Source organism: Saccoglossus kowalevskii, chromosome 5, assembly GCF_978046115.1.
Source record: "Saccoglossus kowalevskii chromosome 5, keSacKowa6.1, whole genome shotgun sequence".
NCBI classification, from domain to species: Eukaryota; Metazoa; Hemichordata; class Enteropneusta; family Harrimaniidae; genus Saccoglossus; species Saccoglossus kowalevskii.
In genome coordinates this window covers 36436402-36452355 of record NC_140645.1, presented here as the reverse complement: position 1 = coordinate 36452355, position 15954 = coordinate 36436402, and the positions used below count along the sequence as shown (strand labels likewise).

At 35.3% G+C, this 15954-nt stretch overlaps 2 protein-coding genes across 2 annotated transcripts in view; one reads left to right on the top strand and one right to left on the bottom strand.

Moving 5' to 3' along the window:
- Positions 1–3068: 3068 nt before the first annotated feature.
- On the bottom strand, positions 3069–13529 carry LOC144359582 (uncharacterized). Its single transcript, XM_078012696.2, has 3 exons — positions 13398–13529; positions 6297–10361; positions 3069–4582 (listed from the first exon to the last, which is right to left on the bottom strand). Exon 2 carries the CDS (start codon positions 10356–10358, stop codon positions 6297–6299), a length of 4062 nt encoding a protein of 1353 aa, XP_077868822.2. The 5' UTR covers positions 10359–10361; positions 13398–13529; the 3' UTR covers positions 3069–4582.
- Positions 11487–15954, top strand: part of LOC144351791 (uncharacterized) — a 20041-nt gene continuing 15573 nt past the window's right edge. Inside the window, exons 1-2 of the mRNA XM_085499380.1 lie at positions 11487–11558; positions 13651–13852. The gene's annotated coding sequence lies outside the window, so the exon portion shown is untranslated. The remainder of the gene's footprint in view (positions 11559–13650; positions 13853–15954) is intronic.

Below are 15954 nucleotides of genomic sequence, written 5' to 3'. Positions count from 1 at the left end.
AACAAATCAGACAAACTGTGGCTACCACCGACTGAGGCAACAAACAATTTGCCTATTTTACAAAACCAACGTTGGCATCTACGTCTAATACTTATTTACTATCGACACGACACAACAAACCCACTCATATAAACAATAAAAAAAATATCAATGGCGGTTGAGATGGCAACAGAAATTACTAGAATCGGCCCGCCATGTCAACATTATTTACCTTCATGTAACCATTGCAACGACTCAGATTCTTTCACTTTCATCTAATAGGACGATAAAGTAACTTCGCTATGATAAGGCCTGGTCTGTTACCGCTACCTTTAGTTCTTGTTATGAGTTTTAAACAACAATTCTTAAATGATTTAAAGGGCATTTTACTCTGCCCATTCTGGCAAACAATAGAACCTGAGGTTGCAGTTTTGTATATCAGTATCAGTTTACTTTTAGTGAAGTCAGTGAATTTTCGCCTTGTCCATGAGATCTAAATTTTCCAAGCCCGGACAATATAACACGAACAATACGTACCACTCGTGATCATGTGACCTCCCCCGGTTTCATAGTGCCCTCCAGGTTTGAGAGACACTATGGTACAATACTTGTGTTCTAGTTTTGTGTAGTAATGCTCCAATGGCCAAGTTTGATCAATACCTTCTGTATTTGAGAGACACTATGGTACAATACTTGTATTCTAGTTTGGGGTAGCAATGCTCCAATGGCCAAGTTTGATCAATACCTTCTGTATTTGAGAGACACTATGGTACAATACTTGTATTCTAGTTTGGGGTAGCAATGCTCCAATGACCAGGTTTGACCAATGCCGTATGAATTTGGGAGTCACTATGGTACAATACAAAAATACTTGTATTCTAGCTTTGGGTAGCAATGTACCAATGACCAGGTCTGACCAAACCTTTTCAGGTTTGAAAATGACTATGCTACAATGCTTGTGTTCTAGCTTTGGTAAAAATGCCCTTATGGCCAGGTTTAATCAATGCCTTTCGGTTTTGAGAGTCAATATGGTACAATGTGGGTGTTTTAGCTTTGGGTAGCAATGCTCTTCTGACTAGGTTAGACAAATACCTTCTCGATATGAGTCACTATGATACAATACTTGTTTTCTAGCTTTGGGTACCAATGCTTCAAAGACCAGGTTTGACCAATACCTTCTGGATTTGAGTCACTATGGTACAATACCTGTGTTCTAGCTTTGGGTACCAATGCTTCAAAGACCAGGTTTGACCAATACCTCCTGGATTTGAGAGTCACTATGGTACAATACCTGTGTTCTAGCTTCGGGTAGTATTGCTCCAAGTTATACATATGCAGGAAATAGTTGAGGCATTAGTTAGTGCACCTGGGGCAGAGACAGTAAACAAGTCATACATATGCAGGTGATAGTTTTGGCATTGGTCAGTGCATCTGGAACAGAGACAGTAAACAAGTCACACATATGCAAGTAATAATTGAGGCATTAGTCAATGCACCTGGACCAAACAAGTCATACATATGCAGGCATTAGTCAGTGCACCTGGACTAAACAGTAAACAAGTCACACATATGCAGGTAATAAATAGGGCATTAACCAGTACACCTGGACCAGACAGTAAAGAAGTCACACATATGCAGGCATTAGTCAGTGCACCTGGACAAAACAGTAAAGAAGTCACACATATGCAGGTATTAGTCAGTGCACCTGGACCAAACAGTAAACAAGTCATACATATGCAGGCATTAGTCAGTGCACCTGGACAAAACAGTAAACAAGTCATACATATGCAGGCATTAGTCAGTGCACCTAGACCAGACAGTAAAGAAGTCACACATATGCAGGCATTAGTCAGTGCACCTGGACAAAACAGTAAACAAGTCATACATATGCAGGCTTTAGTCAGTACACCTGGACCAATCAGTAAACAAGTCATACATATGCAGGCATTAGTCAGTGCACCTGGACAAAACAGTAAACAAGTCATACATATGCAGGCATTAGTCAGTGCACCTGGACCAGACAGTAAACAAGTCACATATATGCAGGTAATAGTTGGGGCATTAATCAGTGCATCTGGACCAGTGTTAGTAAACAAGTCATACAAGTACAGGTAACAGTAAATTTAATGACTAACTGTAGCTTTAAAATTGTAAATATACATGTCAGATGAACACGAGAATATATCCTAGAGATTGGAGAAAACTTGTGTCTAGAATAAGTTTTTTTCTGAAAACAAAATGATGGTCATGAAAGCCAAATATATGACTGCGCCAAAGTCATGTCATTGTGTTGTGTTTTGTTGCATATGAATAAACTGTTTAGTGTGTGCAATGTAGGTCAACAGATGAAAGAATCCTTTGATGTAACATGTTTTTCAGTTTGGGGTAATCAGCCATGATGGTGGTGTGACACCATACACCAACATAAAAGTGTTAGTTTGCATTTATGTAAAATGATATTTGTTTTGAGATATTGGAGAAATATTGGAGAATGAGGGTTCGATGACATTTCTGTCACCAATTCAATTATAATATAATTTATTATTATCACAAATGATTAAACATCAACACACTGAACTGTTCATAAAAGGTACTTTTGTTTCCAATAATTTGAAAATTATATTTAGTTTATCAAATGGCAATGTTTGAAATAAGAATAATTTAATAAAATTTCTTTAATAAATTTAATAAAGCTGTTGGAGATGTCATCTGCTTCATGCTTTCATTAATATGGGTTAATACAATTAGGATATGTAATATTGAAAATAAATGGAAATGGCAAAATTTGGTTTATATGGTGAAATTGTTCCAAATTTGTGCTTGATGATATTGGATGAAAAAGCTACAACTATATATATATATATATATATATATATATATATATATATTATGGATAACAATCCTATTATATAAAAAAAAGTATTTTTAATTTATTGAGTTTTCAGTGTGAAACGGTAATAGAATGGGAAGTTGTTTCCCATAATGCATTTCATACAGTGTATGAGTAATATAACAAGAAGGTATTGACACTCTTTGAGACATTAGGCTATATAATGCTCAATATAGTCCAAAAATAGTAGTATCACAACTTGTAAAATGTATAAAACTCACATGGCAAGTATAGGTATTTAATAATCATATAAAAACGCAATCTACAGCATTGCAACACAAAATCCTGACCAATCATTCGATGATGTCAAAACAAATGACAATATTAAACAGCTTAACTTAATGAAAAGAAATAAAATATATACTAGTAGTTGATTTCAATAATCTTGATGCTCCATTCACAGAATGAGCTGATTGGGTGAACACACTGCTAAAACTGAGTGAGGTATTACCTTAAACTTTTTGCCACAGGAGTGTACATGGATTACAAGTGTGCTAATTCTAGTTTTTCTCATGTTTACCTCATGAAAATAGCAAAGCAAAACATCTAATTTAATCACCTCTATTGTATTCCTTAGTAATTATAGCAACAAGCTATAATGTTGAACCTCTGTTCTACAATGTACTTTGGAGAAGCCTGGGGTTATAAGCAAAATAATATGACATAACACCATGGCCTCACCTTGACGATTGTGAAGTCTCGAGCTTTTCACTAGTGATGTGGTGTATTCTACAACAGTATTTTCACAAACAACGCATCACAAATCTCTATATGGAAATGGAGACTTTGATTGGTTGCTCAAATCCCCCCCCCCCAAAAAAAAGATTAATAATAGAGGCATTTTGTCCTGCTGACAGAGACTTTGTTTTTACTTTGAGTTGTACAGTTCCAGACTGAATACAGAGAATTACTGCCTGGACACGTGACTAATTTGTATACTTATTTCATGGCTCTTGATACTCTTGGTGTGCAAGAATGTAACTTTGGAAGTCTCATTATTTAAATTACACAATCAAAACTATCAACAATAATTATGGGAGGCCAAAATATACCTTGGCAGTTCAAGTTATGCAACAAAGGCAAGAAAACTTGGGAAGGGACTATTTTATCTCATTTGCATATCAGTTGCAGACAATACCAATGTTATTTTACAGCAAGTATTCCGCAGTACAAATGAAATATAAAAATTGATGTCTTCAAGCATCATCTTATCTCATCTTAGAAATAAAATACAGTTTTTAAAAATAACCTTATATATGTAACTAGTCACTTTTAGAGACTAAAATCAAATATATATATTTTAATAGATTTAAAGTGCCAATCATACAATTTTTCAGGATAAGAATCCATGTAACGCATAATTAATGTTTGCATTAAAACAGTCTTAGTGAACTGGGCAAAACTTTCTGCAGAACCCATTTTATGGAACCTTGTTATACCTTATAGGTGCCACTGTTATATTCCACTGTCATGTCTTGGTGCTGCATCAAGCTAAAACACCACAACATTTTAAAATTTGAAGACATCACTGGGTATCAATGGATACACTGTTACCAGTACTTATTTAAAACTGAATACTTTACAATCTAAAAAATATACAATCTTGAAAAATGTCCACCAGTATAGTTCATCTTAGACGTCTTCACAGAAGTAATCCTTTGAGAAATGTAAATAAAACTGGTATCTTCTACAGATAATATGACCCATGTTAACCTGAAAGAAGAACAAGTTACTTGATTAATAGAAAAAAGTTGGTTATAAATCACATAATTGTTATTGTGTACAACCATGAAGCTATAGCTCTTCAGTAACATGAAACAGAAAGTCGCTATAATTCCAATTATGTGGAATATAATGCAAAAAACAACATTTTTTAAATAATTCAGGAAAACAAAAAGTACCCCATCAGTCTCCAGGTTTTTTTTCTGTGATCCCTGGTCAATCAGAATTTTATGGTTGCCAGAGGATCTGCTCCCCAGGGCGCATGGCCATGGCATGAGGGCGCTGCGCCCCTGTTTCCTTATTTAAAAAAATCCTCAATGTAAAATGTCACCAGCCTACAGATATGTCATAATATTTTACCATAGGATCAATGGTAAAATTTTATTAATCACAAAAAATACTTTTATCAGTTTCTTAAATAATACATGTAGGCTTAGTAAGTGTGTGTGTGTGTGTGTGGGGGGGGGGGCGTACACACACACACACACACTTTTTAATATTGTAAGGTCGCCTGCATAATAATGCTGAACAGACTAATACATACACATATGCCATTTCTTAATTTTTTTTGAGAAAATGATTGTTCTATCATGCAGGGTTCTTCCAATTGTATTATAAAGCAGGGACCTCATGCTGTATAATTCTTGATGATGAATATAGATTATAACTCACTTTGCATAAAAATAAATGGAAGCAAGTAACAATATTCATATCACTATTCAATCATATAGCGCATACATAAATAACAAAGGTGTGTATACGCCAATAATAACAAGATTCATAAACATAAATCTATTTGAATACATTCTCACTACAAATTACACAATACTTATTTTCTAATGGAGTTTCTTCACAGCACAAACTATTGGAATCATGCACACGTGTGAGTACTTCGGTGACACATTTTATAGCTACGCGCAAAATAGTCCACCATTTGTTGCGCAACTGTGACCACACAACATCATTCTGTTAACATCCACACATTTTCATAAAATCTCCATGCACTTTTTGACCTTTCATAAGGAAAATACACTACAATTTACTCCAGAAAAACAATTTTCTTGGTACATTCCTACATTCTTGCATACTAATGCGGGATTCAGACACATTTCAAGCTGAACAATTTTCTTGGACCAAAAACAAAGCTGGTCAATCCTTTCCCAGCAATAATGAAGCATACAAATTATACAAATTAGAATTTTTGTATGTTTCCATTGAAGACAGAAACAGAGCAGAAGTGCTACCTGAATCTGAAAAACAAAAAGTGGTGTCAAGGTACAGGTTTGTATCATTATGAAATCTATCAATGTGCAACAAGATGTGGTTCTGGCATAACAGAAATGCTTGAATATGATGAATTTTAGGCATAATTGACAATCTTGAATCGGGTCATGAAATGAATGGACATGCATATGTATGATGTATGTGTGCAGCTTGAATGTGATTGGCCAATGCATGTCTAAAATACATTTACAATAGGGCCATATGGACGGATGTACAGAGGTCATAACTTCACTGTCAGAAGGGGAACTAAAAATCCGCCCTCCCACAGACACAACCATCAACCCATAAACCCTACCTACTACTAAGTATTTTTTCAACAAGTTAATACTGGAAAAACAATATTTGTTTATGGCTCTTTAAACTCAAGATTTAGAATATTTGTGATAAACTATAATCATTTAAAAACACTAAATGTATTTACCTAATATTTTGGTGAAGGTGTGTTTCTTGTAATTCTCCCTTGCTTTGATTCATCTATTTTTGGACCATGTCGTAGTGGATATCTTTTCACTTTAGCTTTTTTCATTTTCTCCTGGTACTGCACCGATAAACGTCGTCGTAACGTTCTGGTGCACTCTAATGTTTCTTGCATTTTTAACTTTTGTCTATCAGATGGCTGTCTTTTGTTACCTGATTTTAGATTTATATTATCAACACTATCAGGAGTTTCTGATCCTGAATCATTTCTATCATCGGTAGTTACGTTAACTGATTTTGAAACTCTCTGTGCTTTAGGTTTTGTTTTCCCTTCAGGTGTGGAGCTTTTACCTTTGCGTTTATTATTTTTAGAATGTTCACTGGATATTTTATGATCTGTATTTTCGCAATGTGATCTACTGTGGTGCCTAGGTGAAACTCTCTGCAAGTAAATCACCGGATTCTTTTGCCTTAACTCATTTCTTTTATTTCTGTGCTTGGTTTGCAAGCCACCACATTCATGATTCTCAACAACCTCAACATTTTTATCATCTGTTTTACCGTTATAACCATCAGTTATTTTGTTTTTGACAACTTTGCTGTCAGCTTTATCTTCTTTACAACTTGTATGAGCTTCTTCCTTTATTTTTCCATCACTACATGTACTCATGTGTTCATTATTAGTTTCAGTGAATTCCTGAGAGACGCGCCCTTTGCATTTGCTATGTGACTGTTGAGAAGCAGAACTTCTTGGACTAGATGTACAAGCTTTCATCTTTTTCTCTGCAGCTTTCTTTGATTTCCTCTCAGAGTACATATACAATGACAGATTTCTCTCATCCTCCTCCCTGTCACTTTTATTCCGTGGAGACAATTCAGTACTGTTTTTCAGTCTTTTACTCTGTGTCTGGACCATATCCTGTCCAGCTGGTCTTTTTCTTGGTGAGGTAGCAGATAACGAAGATACATCATTACAGCCAGATGTTTTTTTAGTTTCAATAGTCCTGGGACTTTTCTTGCATTTTCGAGCAGGACTTGAGGATTTATTTCTGATAGGACTACTGGTAACCAATAGATTCTTAAGTATTTCAATGCCATTTTCAGCAGAAGTTTGTTGTAAAGAAGACCCTTGAGTAGGACTGCTTGGGGAGTGGTCAATTTGGGCAGAAGCAGCTGCAAGAGCTTCAAGTCCAATACCAGTGCGTTTGGTTATGATGAAATTAATGATTTCAACATGATGAAGTTTGTCCTGCAAAGCAGCAAACTGGTTACATATGACTTGACAATGAGGGGCAATCTCTCGGGTTAGCTGAGGTGTTAATGTACCTTCTCTCACTAAGAGTTGTATCTTTCTTATCATATCTAGAGTCACTTTAATGGACCTATCAACTGAACTCTGGTCAGTTTCTCGATGTGCAGATGACACTGGTGCTTGATTAGAAGTATAATCCTTATTTACCCCATTGTTAACTTCTAAGGGTGCAGTTTCTGGAAGGTGAACCCTTGAAACATCGAAGATGGTAGAATCATTTCTAATGTGAATTAAACTATAATGTGACCATCTCTTTCTCTTTCTCAGGAGAGTTCTACAACTTTTAAGCATGGCTTCATCAATAAAGAGTGATAACAAAGCTGCATTCATTCTATTTATTTGGAACTCACTCATGTTGTCTTCAATATCTTCCACAGGTAACAATGGAAAAGGAATCGTTCGTCGTTGTTCATCAGTTTTCCCATACTCTGGAAAGAGAGGGAGTCCAAGAGAACTGAACTGCACCATTCCAGGTACTCTCATTTGCACAGATTTTCTTCTATTTCGAGCTGAAAAATTTGATGTACATGTATACCGCTTTTGTTCAAAGCTATGTTTTTGCTGTAGTTCCAAGTTTTGCAAACTTCTTTGTGAACCATTCATTGGCCAGAATTCATGTACAGCAACTACCTCTTCTTCAAAACTAGATGATAGTTCCACACAATTGTTAGTATTAGTTTCAATTTTCTTTGTGTTTTTATTTTTTGTGGCGAATTTCATTTGCTTACCAGAGTCAGGCACTGGAACTACTGGTACTGCAACCTGTACATACTTGCCTTCAAGTCTTGATTTATTACCCTTAACATTTTGTCTGTCCGGAGACTTGACATTGAGTTGTGGTGAGATTTCTTTTGCAGCTTGTAGCAGATCAGGTTCAATTTTACGATCACCATACTTATGCTTGAAAATGAAAGGATGAACCAATTGTGTATGACTCATCAGCTTGTATTCAGTTCCACAGTTGACATCACACATTTTACAAACATGCCGATGAAACTTTTGTTTATGGCACTCTAAATCACATGGTGATTTGCCAGGAAATTTACACACATGGCAGCGACATTGATACCAATTATCTTTTACCTCTTTGCGATGGTGTTCAGCTTCATACGCTGATCTGAATGACTGTTGACAATCTGCACATTTAATACCAGCAATAATTATTTTTCTACTTTTATTTGAATCAGTTGTTCCATCAGTTTGTTTAACATTTATTACAGTTCTGTTATTGGAAATGTTGATTGTTCTTGATGCGTCACTGCTTGACATCACAGAATCTTTTGAAATGTAATGAGTGGATGCGTCAGGTTTATTTGAAGAACTTTTGTTTAGACTTTTAGTTTTACCAGCTGAAAAACTGGTCTTATCAGACCTCTTTTTGGATTTACCTTGTTTCAGTTTCTTTGTATCATCATCAACCACTTCAGGATTATGTTTTGATGTTAGTTTGTGTAAATTTAAATCCACAAGAGATGATGAAACATAGTCACATACTTCACATGAGAAAATGATCTTCTGTTTGAAATTGAAGTAAGTACAGGACAAATCAGGAAGAATATGTACACGTTTGCGATGTGCAGATAGTTCTTGGAACTTTGTTGTCATAAAGCAACATACTTCACAACTATAAATGACCTGTGTTGGTAGTTTCGGTGACAGAGGTGGTGCATGTTTTTCCTGCTTGTGGGTCTCTAAGTCACACATCTTTACACAAATGTAGTCACAGCTCTCACACGAATACACTACTCTATGCTGACAGCTTACCATGTGATGGACAAAGGCACTCTTTTTTGTAAACCGTACATAACTACATTTACAACATAACCAGTATTTATTTCCATCTTTGTCTGTACGAGCAATGAGTTGACTATCAAAGTCTTTTGCTCTATGTTTTTCTTCAAGTACAGTACTTGTACTTGGTTTTGGGAATTCAAACTCACTGTTCAATACAATTTTACCATCCTTATGTTGTTGTATGTGTTGTTCATAATTCTCTTCCCCATGACATGTAAATGAGCAAATTTCACACAGAAAGAGTTCAACAGATTCTGTGTTTTGTGGTTTGGGATTACTACTACTGGAGGAATCTACTTCAGTTCCTTGAGCATTTGTTGACTCTTTTGCTTGGCTTTTAGTTTTTGACTGTTGTGTAGTTTTGAGCAAAACTTTACTGGAATCAGTAGCAATATCTTTTAGATCAGATACATTCTTTTTAATTTTTTGATCATGTATGGTTGTTGTTTTGTTTAGACCTTGCGATCTATGCATGTCTCGATGTAATTTGAGTGTGGCATTTTTACTGAAAGTTAATCCACAGTCTTCACAGTCAAAGCTTGCCACCAAGTGGGCTATTTTCTTGTGTTTCTGTAAACTTGCTGGTTGGATGGCCGAGAAATCACACTTATCACATTCATAAGGTTTTTCCCCGGTATGACTACGTACATGGTAGACAAGAACCTGTTCATATTTAAATGCAGCATTACAAATACCACACACAAATGGTTTACGTAGGAAATGTGAATTTCTAGCTGGTCGCTGTCTTAATTTTCTTCTCATTTCTGAAACAGGTTGTTGTTGAGATTTTGAAGGTTCACTATCATTTATTCTGTGTTCCTCATTTGATTCCTCTTTACTTTGCAAGTTCAAACTAGTATCAGAATCAAAAGTTGTATCATGCTCAACAGTATTTAGACGAGGAGATCCTCTGCAGCCTTTCCTAGTTGATGACATGCTTACAGGATTAACTTCTGCCATATTCTAGAATGCAAACATAGGTAAAGTATTAGAGCCTTGCCATTTGGAAATATTGGAAGGGACAAGTAACGACCACACCAAACATTGTGGGGTTGGGTAAGGTAGCAAGCAAGAAATATTGATTTAAATGCTAAAATAATCATTTAAATAAAAAAAAATAGATTTCCTAGATCAAATAAACAAATAAATGTACAAGAGATCAATTACATGTGAAATTTGAGTTTTTGTACCTGTAATAATAGTCGGAGGAATATCAAAAATTTTAAGTGTTTTATGTAATTTCATTCTTAATGCATTTTTTACCATATAAAATAATTGATGTTTCATTAGGGTTTGACCGGACTCCACACAAAGAAGTTTCCTGATTCTGTTCTAAACTTTTTGGATTTCGGCATTCCCATGATGTATCTTTGGAAGGAAAAGATGTATAATAATAAGGTTATTACAGAATACCTCAAAGTATGCACTCAGACAGTACACCATCGCATCAACCTCTGCTGCACATTGGTCGATACTCTCGCTGTACTGTCTTCGTGCATACTTTGAGGTATTCTCGCAATAACCTCATAATATTATTATTGAGAAAATATGGCCACTGTGATATACGGATCATAGTGTTTTTGCTTTTCATTATAATTAGGAATTCCTGTAATGGTGCATCAAATTGTAATCTTAGGAAATGAAGTGAATGTTTTTTTCATTCCAATGTCAAATTTACACTGCATTATTTATGTGAGTTATTGAACAAAGATAAGTTGCAACACCGTAGTAGCAGTCCACATTTTTTTTAACATGCATGTTTGATTACTGCTCAATGTATTTTCTATTCCTCAAAATATAAATAAACCTTCTGTACAGCTCAAAAGTTGCTTACTTAACACACTAACACTCAGCAGTTACCATTGTTTTATGAAGATGTCAACTCTATGATAGAGAATTTCAGCTTTGTGTTAATGCTAACAGGTGTTAGCAGAAGACAAAATTTTTGTAAACAAGTTTTGAGCTGTAAAGTAGGATGCATTATTACATGCATTTTAGAATGTATTTTCAATAAAACTGCTATGACCACTGTACATATCTTCACCTGTTCACAAAAAAACTTACACATTTTGTTGTCATGATTACAAGCAGAGGGCAAGAGGAAAAAACAACAGAAGTATAGGAACATGCCAACCATTACAGAAACGCCTGAGAATACAGGTAGTCACAGTTTCCATTTATGTAAAATTTCATAACTTCACTATTTACCTGAATACATCGTTCTGATTTTTTTTAGTTAAGCAAGGTTATAACCATGGTAGCCCTGAGTACAGTCCTGTAGGTTGGCCTCCTTCCGCTGATCATTCGGCCCCCACAGTCCTGAGAAGTCGCATAGACCGAGGATTCGACACCCGCCTACAAATTTATGGCAGAGAACCGTTCTGCAGTTTTCATGATTGTAACCAGCTAAAACATCTATCGACCGATCTAACGATCACAAATACCTTTTTTGTAGTCGAAAAATTAACCTACAGTACTGGAACGTTGGCGAAAGCTAGTTTTACACAACGAAACAACATTTTGTTAATAAATACGTCAAGAACAAGATGGCGATGTATATTTTCGGTTGACATTGGAAAATGTCGATTTGTGGGAAATCTTATGTAATTTCGCTCCCAGTTAATGTATTTAGAATAGTTAGACGTATCGATTGCTTATTTTTTAACTGCAAAGCTGAATGCTTCTTAAATCGCCCGATACATTCCTTCAAATAGTGTTGAATCCTCGGTCTATGCGACTTCTCAGGACTGTGGTGGGCCGAGTGATCAGCGGAAGGGGGTCAACCTACAGGACTGTACTCAGGGCTATAACCATGGTTAAATAGCCTACTGTCAAACGAGTAGCAAAAAATATTAAACATTGTATTATAGCGTGCTACAAAATGTCATGAATAACATTGCAACCCTTGAGTATGCTGGGTTGAGAAGAGATGTATGAGAACAAATATTTTTAAATTATCAGACATTTGCTGACTGGTTCACAAAAAAGTAAACAAATAATGCCAAAGTGAATTGTGCAATATCTAATGGTATATCCAAACTGCAGCCATGGTTTAATCTATAAATATTTTTCTTGTATTGGGATTTAACTTTCCTTGTCTTGATTTACATTGTGAAACTAATACAATTTTTTTTATTAATTTGTTATTGTACTGTTAAGTTTATGCAACTGTCCTAAGCAGTCACCTCTGTATGAGGGATAGGGGCAGTATACTGATAACAGAGTTCAACATGTTTTTATTTCATTGCCAACCCTTCAAATAATGGTATGATCCAGTATGTGGTTGACAACGCCTTCGTGAAAAAAATAATGCAAGTGAACCACAATATTCTGGCAAACTAAAAATGATAAACAGGGGAGAATCTATAAAATACTACTGTCTAGAACATATATGACAACATTGAGAAAACTCCTATAGGCAAAAAAACAGTAAAATCGCATTTGCAAGATGAACCGCCATATTGGAAACATAAATTCGGAATATATTATTTTGAAAATAGGGGTGTATGCATTGTAGTGTTAAACTTTATAATCGTCTCTGATTATGATACAGCTGTTGGAGTACGCGACTTGTGCAACATAAATTGTGATCGATGGCAAGTGTTCTGGATAATGTAGTCCAACGCAAAAACTGATTACACACAGGGAATGTATCGTGAAATCATGTTGGACTAACCACAACATCCCCACAAAAATAATGGAATACACCATCAGATTCGCTCATTGGAACAATGTTCGTCGTCGTATCGTTATCCGTATAGTAGGTTTCATCAACAAATCAAAAAGACAACGAATGACATATAGAATGATATGTTCACAGAAACTCCTGGATATATAATTCAAAATTTCCGCCAAAGTTTTAAAACCAGAAAGTTTGTACAAAATTGCAGAACTTGGCTAGTTCGGGACGATAAATCGCCGCTGATGACTACAAGTACGATTTCTCTGTTAAGCACAGGTCTCAGCTTTTCAAACACAGGGCAATATACAATGTCCTACCTCTAATGACAACAAATAAAATAATTGATGAGATTCAGAGACCAAAATAATGTGGTATTCCACAATAATACTTGGTCTGTGTCGATGTCCGGTTCAGCAGTTCAGTTTTCGCTCACCCAGTCTATGATATGCAAATACAATGCCCTCTAACTGGGTTTCAAAACAACACGACCGCCTAAGTGTTTCGACTTATGTACTTGCTGGAACTATTTAAAGGGAAAATTTCCTTGTAGTCAAACTGATCTTTTATTAGACTATCGACAATCGTGCTAACAAGAATGTAAATAAAGAAAACGAAGAATGTCTACACCAACGAAAGTCAATGCTTTCCCTATGCTAACACATCGCGAGTATTTAAATGAGGGCGCTCTATCTTCGAGCATCCAGAAACATTGTAAATCAACTATGGTCGTGGCGTAGTTCATGGTATGTGACTTCGTTTGAAAGTTCCCAAAGTAAGTGGTCGTGTTCAACATTAATCTCATGGATCACATGCTAAACGTGCGTAGTTTCTCTTTTACTTTTACTTTTTGGTCCATGTGCATTTATTTGGACGTAATCTCTTCTGATTATTGTCAAACCTATTTTGGTTTTGAGTGCTTTGGTCACCAACGTCAGGTAATGGCTACAGTCCAGCGTTGCCTGGTTGTGGGTTTTTGCTGTCTTCCATGATCAGGTGAACATTGATCAAGTGAATATTCTGAAGTAAAAGTCAGCTCTGTAATATATGCCATTTATATACAATATCATCCTCAAATTATAAGCAAAAAACGTTCAAGGAAGTAGCTTTATTTTATTTTGTTTTTTCAAATTTAACCACACCCACCTGACCATAGGGCCTACAGTAGCACACGCCTCCCCACCCCACCACACTCAATACATTGCCAACATTTTCCATGTTTTTTTTTTGTTTTTTTTATATTTGATGCATTCAGTGTCTTAGAAGCCATATTAACAATTTAATTCTTTGCTGTTCTGAGTTTTGTCAACGTGGCTGTAGTTGGTTGTACATTGGTCTTCTATAAATTAATAAATAACTTTACTGTTTATAGTTGCAGCTAATAAATCACTACTAAACATTATGTATTCAACAAGCAAAGAGTGAGCTAAACACAACAACAACATCATATCCATAAAAGGCTTAAAACTCCTTGGAACAAAAATTGCCAAAATTACAGAAGTAATAAAATTGCAATAATTAAATAGAACAAGTGAGAAACAATGGCAGCAAGAAAATAAAAAAAATCAGTTATGTTAAAAAAGGTGTTATTGTCTGAAGGAAATTGTTTTTACTGGTAGTAAATGTGGCCACAGTGGTATATAAATAATAGTGTTTTTGTCTTTTATTAAAATTTTGAATTTCTATGATTGATTAAAATTCTTTATGTTTATTGACATCTTCTAGTTTTTCTGTTTTAAACTATATAGTAGTGACCCTGACATTAAGAAGTATTCTTCATACTTCTTTCCTACAACTTCTTGTTTTTTTTTTTGTATATTATTAGCTTTGGTTTGTAGCTCTTTGTTTCACTGTAGTTGTGTTTTTTTTATCAATAGGGTTGTTTTGTCTGTTGTGAATCTATGATTGATGAAATAATGCCACCAATAATTAAAAAAAAAACATCTATACGGGATCTTAATGAGTCCTACATTCTGTAATGAGACGAGCACTTAATGTATTTTTATGTGTTTTATTTTTTTTTCAAATTTCTGTAATTAAATAAGTCATAAGATGATCAAGATATATAATAGCATTGATCTGCATACCCATTCACTCACCCATTCACTGCTTTTATCTTCCAATTTTGTCTCTGTAACATACTGGGTTGACATATTCGTTAAAAAAAACAATTAATTAAATCATTTAAGGGTAACTCATGAAATACATTATTGAAGGATGCCTACACTTTTAATAAAAACAACAAGAGCTAATGGTTTAAACAGTTGAGTAACTGCTAAGTTGTTTTGATTATGACCAAAGTATATCAGACATGAATGGGGGTGTCCCACCATACCAAGGATTGAAATTTCTCACAGATTGGGGATGTCCCACATACCAAGGGATGAGATTTCTCAAATGAGTGGGGGTGTTACACGCATTAAAAAATGAAATTTTGTCACATGTGTGGGGATGTCCCACATACCAAGGGATGAGCTTTCTCACACAAGTGGTAGAGGGGTTTAAAGAGCCCCAGACTAAGGGATGAGATTTCTCAAATGAGTGGGGGTGTTACATGCATTAAAAAATGAAATTTTCTCACATGAGTGGGGATGTCCCACACACCAAGGAATGAGATTTCTCAAATGAGTGGGGGTGTTACACACATTAAAAAACGAAATTTTCTCACATGAGTGGTGATGTCCCACACACCAAAGGATGAGATTTCTAAAATAAGTGGGGATGTTACACGCATTAAAAAATGAAATTTTCACATATGAGTGGGGATGTCCCACACACCAAGGAATGAGATTTCTTGCATGAGTGGGGTTCGGAATTCTATTATATATGAATTAATTATAAATTTATTAGGTTGAATTATTGCTAGAGACCTTATTA

Coding starts and splice junctions, on each gene's coding strand:
- LOC144359582 (XM_078012696.2), bottom strand. CDS start 10,358: ATGGCAGAAGTTAATCCTGTAAGCATGTCATCAACTAGGAAAGGCTGC.